General features: G+C 38.2%; 1 protein-coding gene across 1 annotated transcript; it reads right to left on the bottom strand.

Annotated features, from left to right (window-relative positions):
* Positions 1-2,922: 2,922 nt before the first annotated feature.
* On the bottom strand, positions 2,923-19,614 carry LOC113066752 (gastrula zinc finger protein XlCGF8.2DB-like). Its single transcript, XM_026238772.1, has 3 exons — positions 19,558-19,614; positions 18,570-18,697; positions 2,923-6,735 (listed from the first exon to the last, which is right to left on the bottom strand). Exons 2-3 carry the CDS (start codon positions 18,652-18,654, stop codon positions 5,747-5,749), a joined length of 1,074 nt encoding a protein of 357 aa, XP_026094557.1. The 5' UTR covers positions 18,655-18,697; positions 19,558-19,614; the 3' UTR covers positions 2,923-5,746.
* Positions 19,615-19,757: the final 143 nt, after the last annotated feature.

The raw sequence follows: 19,757 nt of genomic DNA, 5'->3' as shown, positions 1-19,757 counted from the left end.
TCAGGTAGAACAAGAAAAATATTTAGGAGTAATTTTAGATTCTCAGTTAAATTTTAAAAGTCATATTAAAAATATTGTCACGGGAGGAGCACAAGACAGACACAGTGGGCGTGGCGTCAGGCCTCGGAGAGGCTTTTATTAACAGAAATCATAAAACAAAGGGAATAAAAGTGGCCAAAGGGGGAAAGTGTCCAAAATAACAGGGGATCTGGTGTCCTCGTTGTGCTGCGGGGTTTGTGTGGGTCGGGCAGTGTTCATCAAGGAAGGGTCCAGGTAAGGGGCGGAGTCCGGCGGCCGCACGCGCTCCCCTCCTTGGTCCGGGGCGCGAGGGGCGGCGGCTTCTCCTAGCGGCCGCGTCTCTCTCGTTGGCCGCGGCGCTGGTAGGGGATGGACGGCCCGGCATCCTGGCCCGTCGGCCGTGTATACGGGTGCGGTTCCCATCCGGATCGCGGGTCCGGCAGCTCACGTCTCTTGTGGCGCGGGAGTCCCTCAACGCACCCTTCCTGGACCCACGAGGACACCAGCGTGCATGCACGGGGAAGAGACCGGTCTCCTGAGGAGAGGCGCGTTGGGCTTTTAAACAGCGGCGGTAATGAGGCTCCACTTCCTTCAGGTGTGCCCCATCACACGCCGCCAGCCCTGACTCGTCCAGCGCCCCTCCTCTCACACACCCACTCCAGTCGGGAGCCTGGTGAAGGGCGGCGATTTAGGACGGGGTGCCGGTGACAATCAGGGAGGAGGCAGCTGACTCGTCACAATATCAAGAAAAATGAAGGCCAGTATGAACGGTTTCAGAATGATCAGGAACAGTTTAACTTTTGAATGTGCTCATGTCTTTCTGAACACTATGATCATGTCCCATTTGTCGTACTGCACCACTGTTTGGTCCCAGACTAGCCAAACTACTCTAAAGCCTATTGAGAGGCTTTATAACTGTGCCTTAAACTTTTTTGATAAAAAGCCCATTCGATTCCATCACTGTTACATTTTAAGTAAGCATAAAATCTTACATTTTGTTAATCTTGTTGTAAAGTTGTTTTTTAAATGTTTAACTGGACTTGCACCTGAGCCACTTTGTAAATTTGTGAACAGACTGGATACCTCCAGATCAACAAGAGCGGCTACATGTGGAGACTGTAAAGTCCCGTTTTGCAAAACATCTTTTGCCCAAAATGTTTTTTCTGTGAAAGGAGCCAATTTGTGGAACTGCCTTCCTACAAAATATAAAGACTTTAAATAAACTGTCCACCTTTAAAAAACCAAAAAAAATCTGGCTCATAGAGCAGCAGCAGTGTGATCATGCCTTATGAGATGTGTAGCTGGGTGTATGTGAGGTGTGCATCTGTGTGAGTTTGAGTGAATGTGTTTATTTATTATACTTATTTTTATTGGTGCTAACTGGTTTCTGGACATTTCATTGTATTCGCTGTAATTTTTATTTTTATTTTTCTTTCCTCATCATCTTGACTGTTAAAAGCTCTTCTAGGGACAGGTGTTGCAAATTAGCCATGGCTATAAACACTGTGATACATGCATCAGATTGTTCTTTATGTAATAATCTATTTATAATAATCTAATTTCCTGAAAAAAACAAAAAAAGTATCACTGTTTCCACAGATGAGGCAGCACAACTGTTTTTGAGATAATAAGAAATGTTTATTGAGCTCCAAAACAGCATATTTGAAAAACTTCTGTTGGATTGTATGACACGGAACACTGGAGTAATGGCTGCTGAAAATTCTAATTAAATATGACAGGAAAACTATTTAAAAATATATATATTAAAACAGTTATTAAAATTTGTAATATTTCATAGTGTTCCTGCTTTACCTCTATTTCTGATTACATGAATGTAGTTTTGATGAGCAAAAGAGACTTCTTTCATAAACATTTTGAACTGTCTATTTTCTGCATTTTTGACATGTCCGTAAATAAATGAAAGTATTCAAAATTCATGACTCTTAATTAATTACTTGTGCTTTCAACATGCAGTTTTTCGGCAGGTACAAAGTTTTGTTATTTGTTGAGGCCACAAAAGCCCTACACAGGTTTATATATTGATACTAAATCCCAAAAATATTTCATTTTGATTTCACTTTAAATAAACAATTTAAGTTTTGGTTTATTTAATCATATTTTAGTCATCAATTTTTTTTACTATATTGATGTTTCATTAAATGGTTAAAATGTTTAACATTTAACAATGGTTAAAATGTTTAACATTTTATCCATTTATCGTGTTTTTACGTCTTTCATAGTTTCTCTAACAAAAGTCATTGGGTCTCATTCACTAATAATTGCGTACAATTTTCTTGTTCATACGCACATTTGAACTTCTCGCATTTGAACACACATGAGCTTGTTCTTAAACTCGTTCTTCTGTTAGTGAATTTGGTGTCTTCTAAATGAGAGCCCTTGTGCACAAGGTTAGTAATTAGCATAATTCACGCCCAAACCAGCTCCATGCAAGGGCTTTCCACAACGAGGCACTTACATGGAAAGAAAATTATTGTGTAATTTGCTTTTGGAGGTGGAAGCAAGGAAAAATTTGTTATTTAAAAGTGTATCCACTGGCATAACGGGCACAGGTAAAAAAAAGAAGCATGGGTTATAACACAGGCTTGGAGATAAGGTGGTATAGGGTGAGAGCGGTTGGTGATGTGGCTTAGGTGTGGTTCCAGTGAGTTGCATAAATCAATGAGGACTTCTCTGGGCAACCTAAAGCGACTGAACAGCCATTCGTCACTCTCAGCGAACATATCTGTGCGCTCTCTAAAGACGCGCTCTCTCCTGAGCACGCGCCGCGATGTCTTTAAGCAGTACCAAGTGTTCTAATGCCTCTAAACACAAGATGAGACACATTAATCACCATTTATATAAGGATAGATCAGGTGATTGTTGTTTGGACCTCTAAAATATATATATATATATATATATATATATATATATATAAAAATTGGAACTCTAATTATAATTTATCAATAACATCTAATTATATGTAGGGTTCTTAACACATGCTTATAAGGCCCCGGTTGTACATGATTATTGCGTACGTGTGGTATAAGTTATTCTTGAATCTTTTCTAAAGTTTTTGATGAATCATGGTTTATTCGTGAAAACGTGCGTACGCACATTTCACGCAAAAATCTGTGCCTACGCATATTAAGTGAATGAGACCCATTGTTATCTGAAGTCGACTGATTGCTATTATTTTTCATAAATGGAATTTTGAAAAAAAAAAAATGTTTTAAGGATTGGCATTGAAAACAAAAGTACAACAGTCAAGTAAGAGTCACTTCACTGTGGTATATTACTTACTTTAGTCACTGTACATGTAAAAGATACAAAATGGTTACTTTGAAACCACTAAAGCTAATGGCACACAAGGATAGAAAGCTTCTGTCAGTTGTTCATAAGTTTTTACACACGAGTGGAGACTGAGGCGGCCTTTTGAGGAAACTTCATCATTGGTCCTTAATCTCCGGATGTGAAATAGTCCATTATAAGATTATTTAGGGCACTGACATCACCAGGATTGAATTTGATCATTTAATAGCTCAAACTCTGTTGTTCTTACATATAAGAGTCAATATTTTCAGTTTTTCACTGTAAATCGATATTAGGCACTACACAAATAATTCTGCAAAGATATTTTCAGAGGAGATAGAAAATTTTATAGAAGCATAATGTAGCGAAACCCTATAATAATAGTACATAATGTAGTGAAATCTTTACACATTATTTTCCTGAAAATTTAACAGTGTGACATCCAATGGGTTTTTCCTGGCATCCAATAAACAATCCATTGATATTTGTGTTTGAGTGTTAATGATAATTTGGGTAGTGGTAATCCAAATTACAATTTCATCAAGTAATTTTATTGGTTCTGACATAGTTCTGCAATAATATAAGCCAGCTCAAAAACTTCTAGTTAAATGTCACTTGCTAGTGTGGTGTTACCATTCTAAGATATATTTAACAGCATGTACCATTTAATCCTTTGTTTAAACCCAGAATGTAGTCAGTCTAGTCAGATTTAGCATTTAACTTTGTATAACATTACTACCCTTACCTTCATAGTCATGGATATTACTAGAAATGTACTTAAAAATCTTTAACTTAAATCTTTTCTCCCATTTGCTTGATGAAGCCTTCGTGTATCTGAGGCAGATCCTGAAGGCAGCGAGTGTAGAATGACTTATTCACATCAGCTGACAAGGTCAATTGTTATCTTAATAACTTCTTTGAAAAGATCTTCCATAATTTTAGAGCAATTTTGTTGATCTGAACTGATTTTTCTCTTTAGATGCATTTATCAATACACACAACACGACAAGCACAAAAATATTGGAGACCATGTTCAAATACTTAAAATATGCACCACAGAAGATAGCTGGTGGTGGCCAGAAGAAGACTCTTCCTTAAAGACACATTCTTTTATTTTAAATGACTTACTAGAAAAAATGTATGGTTCTAGAAATAAAGTTTCTAGAATGAAATTCCTCTCTGCATTCTGACATACTGTCTTAAGGGTTTAATGGTACATTGTTTTATTGTTGTTAAACAAGAAATGTCTCAAGAAATTCTGTGGAAACGTACACTATATATAGTATGTTTAAATAAATTCTAATTAGACTGTTTGTTATTATTACATTTGGCATTATTGTTCCAAAGTTTTTCTTCTATAGAATGTTGAGAATCTCATCCCTTCACTGCTGATCAATGGACATCTAATTGTTAGAAAACTATTAAAAGTAGTTTTTTTTCATGCCCTTCGATTGCAAATCATGTACAGCATGATTTATTAGTTGGTGAAAACAAAAAATATGCACAGAAAATCAAAGCTTTCATCTCAGTGTTGACGTTTAAGCTAGATTGCTATATTAAAATCTTTCTAATTTAATGCTTGCTTGAACGTTTAACGATGATTGACTGTTTAAAAGGTATTAGGTTAAAAGGATTTCAACTGTGAATCAACATTTTTACTTCCATGGTGAAACGATTTAACTATCAACGTTGATCCAATTTGCTAAATCAAAACCTAATTCAACGCTGATTCAACCATGGTACCTGACATCAGATGCATGAAAGTAGTGTTTGTTGCTACCCACACATAATCTGATGGTTCTATAAAACGATTATCAGCAGGATCATAAAAAAGGATTTAAATAAATTATGTAACTACTAATAATGTATAAAACAAATACTTTTAGCTTATTGAATAAGGGAGGAGACTGCGGAGTCTCCAGGCCAGGACCAGCAGACTGAAGGACATCAGGAAGCTGAACTCGCTCCCAAACTTAACCCCCCGTCCCTCCTCTGCCCCAGTCACCACCAAATTATCATTTTTGTTTAATGTAGTACCTCTTTAATACATTTTATCAGTTCTTTGAAGGTCCCAGAGTGGAGACATGTAGGCACTAGGAGCTCGAGACTTGACTCGAGACTCGACTCGGACTCAAACTCTAGTAATGGTGACTCGACTCGGACTATTCTTGGGTGACTCGGACTTGGACTCGAACACTGGGACTCGAAATTCGACTCTTGACTCGACAGTTGGTGACTCGACTACAACACTGCTCTGTGGTGTAAACTCTAATGTGGGTATATAAAGTGTTGTTTTCTGTCTGAAAGTCTTTCCACATTGTTCACATTAAAGGTTTCTATCCAGTGTGAATTCTCATGAGTCTTGAGGCGTGCTTTTCTTGTGAAAGTCTTTCCACAGTGATGACACATGAAAGGCTCATCATGTACGATGTGTTTTAACGTGGCGCTTAAAGAGTTTCCTGTCTGTGAATGTACTTCCACACTGAGGGCATATAAAACTGCTCTCTCTTGAATGAATCTCCATGTGCCTAGTTAGGCCTTCCTTACATACGAAACATTTTCCACACTGATCACATGTGAAAGGCTTCTCTCCAGTGTGAACTCTCATGTGAGCCCTAAGATGTCCTTTGTGGTTCAGAGTTTTTCCACACAGTGGGCAGCTGTAAGGCTTCTCTCCAGTGTGAAGCCTTATGTGAGCATGCAAAGTTGCTTTATGAGGGAAACTCTTTCCACACTGACCACACACAAATGGCTTTTCTCCAGTGTGAATCCTCATATGAATTGTTAGACCTTCTTTACGTAAGAAACTCTTTCCACACTGTTGGCAGGTGTAAGGCTTCTCTCCAGTGTGAATTTTCATGTGAATCCTAATACTTTCTTTTTGTGGGAAACTCTTTCCACATTGTTGGCAGGAGTAAGGCTTCTCTCCAGTGTGAATTCTCATGTGAATCCTAAGACTTTCTTTTCGCGGGAAACTCTTTCCACACTGTTGGCAGGAATAAGGCTTCTCTCCAGTGTGAATTCTCATGTGAAGCCTAAGACTTTCGTTTCGTGGGAAACTCTTTCCACACTGTTGGCAGGAGTAAGGCTTCTCTCCAGTGTGAATTCTCATGTGAATCCTAAGACTTTCTTTTCGTGGGAAACTCTTTCCACACTGTTGGCAGGAGTAAGGCTTCTCTCCAGTGTGAATTCTCATATGAGCTATAATGCTGTCTTTTTTGTTCAGACTCTTTCCACATTGTTGGCAAGTTCTAGATCTAGACTTCTTAGCTCTTTTTTGTGAGGAAGTATTTTCAGGCTGTGAAAAACAAAAAGATTTTTCTCCAGTTATGAAACTGTGGTCTTTTTCATGCAGATCTTTTTCCATTTCATTCAGATCTTGACTCTCCTCTTTAATTGCCATCAGGTCTAAGGAAAAAAGAAAAACACATTTTAGAGGGTTACTCAACCCAATGAAAATGTTGTCATTAATCACTTACACCCATGTCGCTCCAAACCCATAAAAGCTTCATTCATCCTCAAAACACAATTTAAGATATTTTGGATGAAAACTTAGAGGCTTGAGACTGTCCTATATACTATAATGACAAATAATTAACACTGTCAAGGTCCAGAAAAGTATGTAAAGCATTGTCAGAATAGTCCGTCTGCCTTCAGTGACTCAACCGTAACAGTTGATGTGCTGTTTTCTTTCAAACCAAAGCATGAATACATGTAAAAAAAAAAAAAAAAAACTATGCAGATTTGGAGAGACTCGGAGGAGCGGAATTGTTGAATGAGGTAGTTATTTTTGTTTTCTTTTTGTACAAAAATGATTCTTGTAAATTCTAGAGATGTTCCGATACCCTTTTTCTCTTCCCGATACCGATTCCGATACCTGGGCTCAGGGTATCGGCCGATACCGAGTACTGATCCGATACCTGGGTGTATATCTGTATATACAGCTGTATATACTACTAGCCCTGTGTAAATTGCTAGAATTTTTTTATGGTGTGCTTCAGACAGATCCCTCAATAAAACATGAACAAATACATGGTGAACTACTGTATTTATTACAGTATTTTTATTATCTAACATGAATTTGACAGTATTATTTATTTTCTTATGCAAAAAAGAACTTCAAATGCAGCCAAAAATCTAACACCGCAAACTAAAAAAGGTATTTAAGTTTTACAATATAACTGTATAAAAAAACTGCAACAAATAAGTCTAGGAATATAAAAAAAGATCTATTAATCAGATAATCTCTAACAAGTAAAAAACAAGTAAAAAACAAGCAACCATCTAGGCATAATTATTATTATTATAGAGATGTATTATTATTACTGTAGGCTACAACAGTAGCTTTATATATTGTCAATTTACTCATGTAAACCAAACATTTATTTTAATGGGCTGCCATGAAGATCTTTGAGTGTCTGTGTTTATGATATGACAGTATTCTCAAATGAAACAGTAAATTCTCATGAAGTGACGGTTTATGCGTTCGTGTCCTCATGACACACAGCAGAGACTACAAAACAGCGAGCTCTCGCGCATCTGTGCCAGTCACCCACAGAGATGTAGATTTTGCGGGAGTAATATTTAAATAGTATTTTGCAGTTTAATATTCACAGACACTAGTATATATTCGGCTACTGTCTGGAGCCCTGCGTTTTGACTTACACGGAAGCGACTGAACGCAGTTGCCGGTACTGAATATACTTGAGAGTCTGTAACTACCGGTACTACAGAGACATACTGCTAACCACTGATCTATAATATAGTAGCGGCTTCACGGTGTTTTGGCAGTTTAGAATGTGATGAGTGATCCAGTCATATATAGATAAGGGCTGCTAACGCGTTTTCATTTCTTCTTCGCTGCTCTAAACAGGGGTTGCTTGTGGCAACACAGCACAACTTCCTGTGTTTTCAATGCATTTTGAGCAGCGAAGAAGAACCGTGCAGCGGTTAGGCAAAGCTTGCGGTCATAACTAGGTCTTTTTTAAGAAAATGGTATCGGATCGGTATATGGGTTCATGTACTCGCCGATGCCGATGCCAGAATTTGTTGTGGTATCGGAGATATTTCCGATACTAGTATCGGAATCGGAACAACTCTAGTAAATTCATAACATTACGGTTGAATAACCAATGACAGATGGACTATTCTGACAATGCTTTTCATACTTTCCTGGACTTTGACACTGTTATTTACTTGGCACTCTAATTATCTTAAATTGTGTTCTGAAAACAAACTAAGCTTTTATGGGTTTGGAATGATATGGGGTATTACATCCTAAGGCGCTTGATTTCCTTTTTATTGCAAATGTAGGCCTTGCACCTTGTTGTTGTTTTTTGCGCTCCTGTCTCTCCCTCACTATCACTCTCAGGTTAATTACCCCCAGTTGCCACTTGTTGTGAGCATGCCTGAGACTGAGTAGCAGTTAGAATGTAACCTAGGGAGGATCACTTCTCCCCAGCTCTTGACTGAATCTTCTTGTGTCTGCCCATGCTACTAGCCCTGTTGTGTTAAGAATTTATTCTCATTTGTGAGTGCTTCCTATTAGTTCAATCCTTGTGAGGATAAATAAAAGGTAATGTGACCAACACACTGAATATTCATAAGGACATATTCTGGACTTAATCTGCTGCTCTGGTGTTACCCCTTCTGATTTTAAAGTTGATGAACATCCCATAACTGACCACTTTCTCCTCTCATTTACTGTGAAACTCACTCTATCCTTATCTAAAATACTACGCCTTATTTCATTTCGGAATATAAAAATATCAACCACTGCAATTCTCACTTCAAGTATTCACTCTTTCTGCCTCTCTGACACTCACAATCCATCCACCCCTGACGATCTCGTCTCTCATTACAACACTGGACTCCACAATATTCTTAATTGCCTTGCTCAATTAAAAACCAAAACTGTTTTCTTTTTCTGTCTCTGCCCCTTGGTTCACTTCCGATCTCCGTCTCATGAAAGCCAAAGGTCGGCAACTTAAACGTCTCTACAGAAAAACTGGTCTCACTATTCACAAAGAAATGTACAATAACCATATCTTACGCAATAGGAACTCCATTGCTAGCACCAAAACCCACTACTACTCTAGTTTAATCAATGCCAATAAAGGAAACTCTAAGTCACTGTTTTCCCTACTTAACAATATCACCCAACCCCAGGACTTTCTCCCCCCTCAATTGTATACAACCTCCTTCTGCCAACACCATTATGTCTTTTTACTGAAAAAATTAAAAACATCCACCAGCACCTTGAAACAATCCCTTACCTAAACATCTAAGCTGACTTTCAACCATTCACTCACTCATTCTCCTCCTTCCAGCTCCCCGCTATTTCAGAAATTTTGAAAAAAAACTGGTGCCGACACCTCCGACTTCAATAACTTACGTCCTATATCCAAATCTACCCTTCATCTCTAAAATCCTTGAAAAAACAGTTGCCTCTCAACCTCCATTCTCACCTATCACATAATGGGTATCAAAATCATCAACGACCTTCTTATCGCAGCTGATTCTGGACTCCTCACCATCCTCGACCTGAGTGCAGCCTTTGATACCATCTGTCACACCACCTTCCTCAACAGGCTTTCTTCCATCGGCATCACCCACACTCCATTAGACTGTTTCACATATTATCTCTCTGGCCGCACTCAGTTCGTTCAGCTAAAGTCTTTTAAATCCATTCCCTCCTCCGTCACTACAGGTGTGCCGCAGGGCTCTGTCCTGGGGCCCCTACTTTTCATAATTTACTTCCTTCCACTCTGCTGATGACACCCAGCTCTACCTCTCCACTAAACCCTCATCCACTCTTCTGCCCACTTCAATTATTGATTGCATCTCTGAAATAAAAACCTGGTTCACCCAAAACTTCCTCAAATTAAACCGTAATAAAAACAGAGGTTCTCCTCATTGGCACCAAATCCACTCTATCCAAAACCGATAGTTTTAATCTCACTTTTGATAACTCCTCCAATTCACCTTCCCCCCAGGATTAAGAGTCTGGGTGTCATCCTTAAAATCCGTAAAAGTGACTTTGTGCTTCTTTGGGAAAGCACAATCAAGCGACATTCACTTGCAGAATGTAATCTTCTAGAGGGCACATAAGTCTGAAGTAATTAATTTAGGTAAATGGGTGCAGAGCCAGTGGTAGTTATGTAGGCAAACATCAATGCCTTGAATTTTATACGAGCAGCTATTGGTAGCCAGTGCAAATTGATAAACAGGTGTGACATGTATTCTTTTTGGCTCATAAAAATTCATATTGCTGCCGCGTTCTGGATTTATTGTAAAGGTTTGATAGAAGGTCTGGAAGACCTGCCAAGAGGGCATTGCAATAGTCCAGCAAGGACAGAACAAGAGCTTGAACAAGGAGTTGTGCAGCATGTTCCCAAAGAAAGGACTTGATCTTCTTGATGAATAAAGCAAATCTGCATGATCGGACAGTTTTAGCAATGTGGTCTGAGAATGTCAGCTGATCATCAATCATAACTCTAAGGCTTCTAGCTGTTTTTGAAGGAGTTATGGTTGATGTGCCTAACTTGAGGGTGAAATTGTAATGAAACGATGGGTTTGCTGGAATCACAAGCAGTTCTGTCTTGGCAAGGTTGAGTTGAAGGTGATGGTCCATCATCCAGGAAGAAATGTCAGTTAGACAAACTGAGATGCGAATAGCTACCGTTGGATCATCAGGGTGAAATGAGAGGTAGAGTTGAGTGTCATCAGCATAGCAGTGGTATGAAAAGCCATGTTTCTGAATGACAGAACCTAATAATGCTGTGTAGACAGCGAAGAGAAGTGGTCCAAGAACTGAGCCCTGAGGCACCCCAGTAGTTAGATGTTGAGACTTGGACACCTCACTTCTCCAAGATACTTTGAAGGACCTATCTGATAGGTAAGACTCAAACCATTGAAGTGTAATTCCTGAGATGCCTTTTGCCAGTAGGGTTGATAGGAGGATGTAGTGGTTAACCTTGTCAAAGCAGCGGAGAGATCAAGCAGGATAAGTACTGAAGATTTGGGTTCCACTCTTGCCAGCCTTAGGGCTTCAACAACTGAAAGCAAGGCTGACAGTTGAATGTCCACTTCTGAATCCAGATTGGTTGCTGTCAAGGAGGTTGTTGTGTGAGAAATTTAGAGACTTGGTTGAACACAGCTTGTTCAAGTGTTTTTGCAATGAAAGGAAGAAGGGAGACTGGTCTGTAGTAGAGGTCTTCGCAGTGCACCCGAGACCTGTCGACCCCAGGACCCGAGGTCGGGTCCGAATCTATTGCTTCAGGTCCTGGGTATGTTTAACATTGTGTGTAATACCCATGCGATCTGAGTCATCGGACTTGGAGACCACCAGGCCGTGATCAAACACTGCTTGTGTATTTTGTAACTTGCAACTTGTAAAATTATGAAAAGAAAAGACAAAAAAAAGCGATCTTTCTCGCTCTCTTCTCTGTTGTTAGAAGCAAAGCGCGCAGAGGTGAACTGTAACATTAATGTTTTCTATGAAGCTCAAATTGCGTTAAACATATTTTAGGTTGTTACAGCTAGCACGCATGTGCAGTCTCTAGCATGTTTCATGTTTCTATGGCAACCAGTGAGTGACACTTCGATAGCCAAACTGCGCTTTACATTTTCTCCCATTTTTATAATAATATACAGTTGCATTTATCATCCGTCACCGTGACATCAAGTGGATTTTTGAAGCTGAAATAATGAGTCGATTGAGCTTGGACTTGGAATAAAGAGAGAAATAACATGGATAACTTTCTTGTCTGAGGATTGTAATGCATCACAGGCAGTCAGGCACAAGGAAGAGAGACTACGGCTCCTTAAATTAGGTAAGATAAAAAGCTGTATTTTTTTGCAACAGGTTTATTGACATGTAATAGCAATTTAAGGTGGAATATGTGACAATCGGGTCCAGTCAGGTCTGTGTTTTCCCGGCGGGTTCGGGTCCAGTCAGGTCTGTGTTTTCCCGGCGGGTTCGGGTCCAGCTTTCAAATAATAGACTGGTCCGGGTAGGCATTTCTGGGATCTACACTGGTCCGGGTCCAGCTTTTGAAATAATAGACGGGTCCAGGTCGGTTCTGTGTAGTACATTATAGGGATGCACCGAAATTAAAATTCTTGGCCAAAACCGAAAACCAAAAGAAATTATGCCAATTATTAGTACCATTGCATTTATTGCTATGATCGTGTACTATTGCGAAGACATTGCAATTGCTTTAATTAATATTAAAGTTTCAAAGATAATTACAATTACATAAATTATAAAAAACAGAGAAATACATAATTACAAATTATGCAAATATGTTTAAGCACATTGCAACAATGCAAAGTATAAAATAAAATTCAAACTAAAAATGTATCCCACTCATGTGAATATTAAATAAGAAATGTACAGGCCTACACTGGCCTGCAGAAAGGTTTTAAAATGAACTGTTCTCTCATAAAAACAAAGTGCATTTGAAATGTTTCTCTGTAGGACTAGAAAGTGCATTACTTCTCCAGTATAGGCAAGAGGATTATTACTTCTGGGGACTTCAGACAGATAACCATCTAGCTGTTCAGCAGTTGAGCTTGTCATCTGCCTGATATTTGAGAAATATGTGAAAATATGTGAAATAATATGTTTATTTCACTAAACATATCAGACAATGAGGGTGCATGGCCCTCGTCTGGTGCAGAGACACGTCTCTTTTTCTGTGCTCTGATCTGTCTCCTGCGCTTGGCGCTTTTCCGTCTCTACGCAGGTTCTCCGCATCCAGCATGGCCTGGATCATTTCTCGTGCGCACTGCCTTATTTCCGCATCCAAGTAACGGTCTTTATAACACGGAACAAGCACATTCACGATGAAGTGCAGAGGATCCGAAAAGATCTCAGTGAGACGTGTGCCAACAGACTTGTACTTTTCTTTTTTTTCACTTCGTGGTCCGTTTCAATCTCTTTGTTTAGTGCTGCGAATAAAGGAATAAGAATAAACAGGGTTCCCACGCGTCCTGGAAAACCTGGAAATTCTGGAATATTAATGACCAATTTTCCAGTCCTGGAAAACACATGGAAAATGAGAGAAAACATAGATTGTCCTGGAAAAAATCTTGTTGTCCTGGAAAATTATTTTTAAATATTATTGATCATTAAAGAATTGGCCGACGACTGGTTAAAACAATTAACGTAACAGAAAGTGCTCTGTTCAGGGATGCTGAGTTTTGACACGTGAGCTCACGCTATTTAAGCTCCCTGTGACGTATGACGCTGTCTCAGGTTACCGCTTTTCAGGTGCTAATAATTTAGTGCTCGAATGTTTGCAGCAAATGTTCACTGGAATGCAGGTAATATTTAATTACATGTTAATATTATTGTAAAGTAATTATTTTGATACGCATGTGCAAGGGGTCTGCACGGCGAATTACAGCATGCGTGACGGCATTTGCCTGAGAAAAGCTTATCGATTTGTTAAGTCTATTTTATTTAGAATCGTTGGAACGTCTTGCATCCCCATAACAAATCAGTCCCAAAGCTGTTTTATGAACAATATAGGAAGTGAAAATGAAATGCTGAAATGATGCACAGCGATAATTCCATGTTCATAGTGCAGCACAGTAACGTTAGAGGTCTTCACGGGTCCAAAAATTTGTGCCCGAACCCGAAAGAGACACGTATTGTGCTATATGTGCTGTGCTGTCACATATTCCACCTTAAATTGCGAATTTGCGAAAAATACAGCTTTTTGTCTTACATAATTTAAGGAGCCGTAGTCTCTCTTTCTTGTGCCTGACTGCCTGTGATGCATTACAATACTCTGACAAGAAAGTTATCCATTATTCCAAGGCCAAGCTTAATCCACTCATTATTTAAGCTTCAAAAGTCCACTTGAAATCACGGTGACGGATGACAAATGCAGCTGTGCACATGTGCATTCTGACTCGAGTTAACTTGCTTGATAACTTAGACTGTTTGCTCTTTTGAACTATAATAACAATTGCTTGTTCAGTGCTATGGCCGCTGACGTTATTTATTTGCTAAATCAACCTAAAATATGCTTTAACGCAATTCGAGCATCATAGAAAACATTCATGTGACAGTTCACCTCAGATTTTGTTGCTGATTTGAAATATATTAAATATGAGTGTGTTAAGTCTGCAAGCATCATCACCATGCGTGCACTTGCATTAACTCTGAGTCTGCGCACTCTGCTTCTAACGCCAGAGAGAGAGAGATCACTTTTTTTTTTTTGGCTCACTCTTTTTTTTTTCTTCTAATTTTACAAGTTGCAAGTTACAAAAAACACAAGCAGTGTTTGATCACGGTCGAGTGTTCTCCGAGTCCAATGACTTTGATCGCACGGGTATTACACAGACCCGGGACCTGAGGTAATAGATTGGGACCCGACCCGGCTGATCATTTAAAATATAGACCCGAACCTGTACGGGTCTCGGGTCGACGGGTCTAGGGTGGACTTTGAAGACCTCTACAGCACAGACTTGTGAACATGAGGTGGAGGCCGGTAGTATATAATAGTACTTATAACCTAGTAGTTCCAAACAGATGTAGCAACATATAGTACAGTGACGTATCTTTGCCAACTGAATCAGCGTTTTTTATTCATATCTTAGTTTTTGAATGAATCGTTGGAGAAACAATTCATGACCCATTCATGAAGACAGTCATTTTCTTCATTCCTAAATAAGCGTTTTGAATGAATCGTTTGATAGAGTGACTCCAATGATTCATTAAAATAAAGTGTAGAGTTTACCTTCAGAAGCTCCGTGAGTTTGTGTGTGTGACCAAATGGTCCCCACAAGGATAGTATAACCTGAGATCATCTACATTGTAGGGACCAGCCAGCAGTCACCATGGGGGAAAATGATTAATAAACATACTAAATGTTTTTTTGAAAATCTAAAAATGTCAAAAGTTTTCTGTGATAGTGTAGGGGGATAGAATATACAGTTTGTACAGTATAAAAACCTTGCGGTTTCTGTTTGCGTCTTCACAACATTTCGGCCCTGTTGTTACGGTGATAAAAATATTTCGGCGGAAAACCGAAAATGCATCCCTAGTACATTATAGGTCTCTTTCGGGTTGAGGCACACATTTTTGGACCAGTGAAGAACTCTAGTCTGTAGTTCTCTAAAAGAGATGGGTTGAGGGTGTTTTTTTTTTAGGATGACAAAGAAGTGAGGAAAATGTTTTAAAAAGCATGTGAGAGTTAGACGAATTTTTATTTTATTTTGTTTGTAGTATGTAATTTTAGCATTGAAGACATTATCAGAGAAGGAAGAAAGGAGTGACTGACACACATTAAAGGTCCCATGACATAGATTATTTCCTTTTCTTTAAATGCTTTTTAATGTTTCCTTAGGTGTACTTTTATTGTTAGTATGATTTTTACATTTAAAGTTTAGAAATAAAAAGCAGTTTTAGATCCTGATTTTAGTCCTCTGGCTTGAATGCTCTGTTTGAAGGGGCGTGTCTGCTGGGAGACTCCGAGTAAACCACAACTGTTGTGATTGGCTGACATCGTTGCATTCAAAATGCATATTACATGTGGAATCCCTCTCAAATATTATATATATATATTTTTTTTTTTTTTTTTTTAACTATTACAGCTGTTGTGATTAACGAATCGTGGAAGTGTTGATTATATAATTATTTTTTTCGATCTTTTCCCATCACATGAAAGGCTGCAGTGATGAGCATTGAGTACTTTGAACGCTCTCTGTAGTTAAATCACAATTTAAATCACGTTGTTTCCCTTAGTAGCATGAAACAAATCTGTTAAGTTGATCGTTTAGTCACTAGCTTGATTCACTGATGCATGAACAGTATTAAACGATTTAGAAAGAAAGTCTGTGTGAACTTGAATGATTAGCAGAAATCACTGATCACAGATCAGGCATTAATGAACACTGTTACTCACTGTTTGTGCCGGTGCTGTCAAATCCATATCATAAAAGTCTGTTTGAAACGCCTGTGCTGACATTGCGACTGAATTATATCTAAATATTTGGGCGGGCAAAGCAGAGAAAGGGGAGGTAACAATTCTCCTTACATCGTCACAACGAGGAGATTCAAGATCAGCCCGTTTGAGCTTCCATTTTCTCAAAGGCAGAGAAAGATAGATAAATCTCGATTTACACAGATTAAAATTTCTAGGAACTTGGGGACCATATACAGGCTAGGGGAACTCATATAAATGTTAAAAAAACCTCAGAAAGTGACATGTTCATGTCATAGGACCTTTAAGGTCAATAATTAATTCATAATTCATCCAAGAAGTTTACCCTCTGGTCCTGGGGTCGATAGAAAACCAAAAAATTGGTTTTGAAACTGTCCATAATAGTGACTGAATGAGAACTTGAAACGGTCCATAATAGTGACTGAATGACATTCAAAATAACTGGTAATACTCAGAGAAGGTAAAGGAATAAACTTCCAATCATTAGAGATAAGAAGACCAGTATCCCCACCTCTTCCAGTCAAATGGGGAGTGTGAGAAAATGATAAATTATTGGAGAGTGCTTCAGGAGTAGCAGTGTCCTCTGGTTTGATCCATGTCTCTGTCAGGGCCATGAGGTTTAGTCTTGAATGACTAGTAATAGTTGAAATCTGTTCACTGGAATTGTTTACTGCAGACTGACAATTACAGAGACCGTCAGAAAAAGAAAGTAGTGTATTAGCAAACATTGATAAAGTGCACAGGTTGTTAGGATTGTGTCGCCTATACTGTGTGATGCGTGGTCGGGAAATGGTAGTAATATTGGGGATTTGGAAACACTTAGTAAAAGTCGGTCTTTTAAACTGAACCTGAACTGAAACAATGTGTAGAAAAGAGAATGCATCAAAAACGATAGTCATATCCCTGCCTGGTGAAGTCGCACAGCAGGTTTTTACACTCTTCAGTCTTCACACGATGACTGCAGCGACCGCTGAATAAGCTGCCGGTTGGATTGCCTGAGGGTTAGTACATTTTCAATTTGGAGTGAACTATCCTTTTAAGCCTCACCATAGCACAAAAACTGCACTTATTAAAGTTCACAATGACCTCTCATCCCAGCTAGTTCAACACTTCTAGTGCAGTTCCATTACATCAACATAGACTACAACACTCTCTGATTATTATGCTGACATTTGTGCACAAGCATTAGCACTGTTTAGGTTCAATCTATCTGTCCACTGTTACTCATGTTTGATGAGACATCTCTGTATTTACACAAAGTAGGGAGTGCCAAAGGGCTCGGTATTAGGTCCTCTCCTTTTCTCCTTATATACTGTATGTTCCCCCTGAGGGACATCATTAATTTTCACTGTTATTCCGAGGATACTTGGGTTTTTATTGTAACCTGAAAACACTGCAAAAATAGCAAAAACTACGACTGTATTCTGCATTGTGTTCTCTTCTGGGTCTGTTGTGAGCACGTTCACAATGCTGCTGACGTGTTATCTTTGTTATTGGGCACGCCAGAAAAAAATTCAGCAGCGTCATATGTTTTTATTTATTTTTTAACTGATCCTCCATACAGACTTCACTTGCAACTGCTAACAAGTTGGTCTGTGCAAACTTTAAATGAAACAAAATACACTGTATCTATGTGGACAAATAGATTTTGGCATGATTTTCAACCAAATCTCAAAAAAGAAAAGAAAAAAAGATGTACTTCATTGCTTATGCTGTTTAAATGAATCCCATGCAGCCTCATGTCACCCAAAATCTGCTGTGGAGCAGAATTATTTACAATGATTTCTTCCTTAATGTGTTTCATGCTCTGTTCTTATAGGCCTATAGGTATGCTTGGACTGTTAGGAAAGAAAGAAGAAAAAGAAAACCTTCCTTTTAAAAATAAATAATGATTGTGCAGAAATGTCATTTAAGGGTAACTTCATATTAGCATTGTCAACCTTCAGATGGTTTGATTTAAAACATCTATAATTTAGCAGTTTCTTATGAAATTACTGGCTTTTTTCCCCCACAGCCTTTTAAATGAACAAATAAAGACAGCATGCAGTAACTCCAACAAGCTGCGTCAACGGGCCAAACATTTTATTATTTGACTGATGTTTATTACATATAACTTGGTTATTGCTTGATTCAGCATTTATTGTTGTATACGGTTATTGAATGTGTGATGTGTCAAATAACACTGTTTTCCAAATAAAATACATTCTTCAATATCATTAATTTCTGTGGAGCTGGACATTTTAATAAGAATCAAATGAGTGAATTTTGAGAATAAAAACCAACCTGTTTGTTCCTCAGTATCTTCTTGTTTGACTCTGAATGTTTCTTCAATCTTCACATCTTCACTCTCCTCTTTGATTAATGCCATCTTTTCAGATAAATAACAAGTTTTTCTGTTTGAACACTTTGTCCTGTTTGAAATGGAAATAATAAACAGGAAGATAAATAAATCTCTACAATTATAAAAAAAAGTAAACTAAATATATAATGAGTGTCATTATTGTAATAAAATAGATTACACTTTAATGAAAACGTTTGAAGTTTGTTTGTTAAAGTTGCGATTGCACATTTGTGTTTGTATTGTGAGGTGTTTCGAATCAATGCATAATTTTACGCGTTTCAAAAAGATGTGTTTCTCTACCACCACTACTTGCCAGTGACTGGATTTATGTTTATCAATCGTCTTTTTATGAAAGCATATGATCTGACATACAATTCACTTGTACATTCGGAGAGCTTGAGAGCCAGTTCAAACATAAGTAAATATATAAATAAAATTAAATGTAACTTAAAACGTAAAGTGGTCAACATTAAAAAAGCAAAACAAAACAATTACACCCACAAAAAAAAAACACCAGTCTGACCAGATCTCCCACCACATCCCAACCCTCATCCAACCGTCTAACCCCTTCCCATTTATCTTCCGTCCTCGTAGAGACCTTCACTCTAAAACCATTTACACTGTCATATATTGTGTGCTAGGATGCAGACTGTTGCACTGGATTTGTAGTTTTTAGGTATGATATGAGGGGTTTCCATGTTTTATTGAATAAGTTGAGCCTGTCTGATTTATGTTTATGATAAACTGTTTCAGGATATATGAAGAGAAATATTTCCATTTCATGCACCTTAACTTACTCACACAAAATAACGTTCATTAATGTAACTAGGTAGGCAGTGTTAAATACACTTATAATGAATTAATTCACTGTTTCATGCAATACAATTCTGTAAATAGGTTTTATTGATTCAAACGATTAAACGCACACACCTCTCTTCAGCCGAATCACAGACGCGGAATCGTGGCACGGGCTTATGACGTCATAACTACAAACCAAAATAAAAGTCTTGTCCACACGGCAAAATAATAGACTTTTACATTAGAAAACAAGTATAAATAATAACGTAAATAATTAATTGGAAAGATTAAATGCACAGATGAAACCCCAAAGCTATAAATACAGCTTAGCT

Source organism: Carassius auratus, chromosome 4 (genome assembly GCF_003368295.1).
Source record: "Carassius auratus strain Wakin chromosome 4, ASM336829v1, whole genome shotgun sequence".
Lineage (NCBI taxonomy): Eukaryota > Metazoa > Chordata > Actinopteri > Cypriniformes > Cyprinidae > Carassius > Carassius auratus.
This window is presented reverse-complemented; position numbering and strand designations above follow the sequence as displayed.

Bases quoted from the DNA above. Each gene is read 5' to 3' on its own strand.
- LOC113066752 (XM_026238772.1), bottom strand. From the start codon at position 18,654: ATGGCATTAATCAAAGAGGAGAGTGAAGATGTGAAGATTGAAGAAACA. The intron at 6,736-18,569 runs GTTGGTTTTTAT...TTTTTTCCTTAG, and splicing joins AGATACTGAGGAACAAACAG to ACCTGATGGCAATTAAAGAG.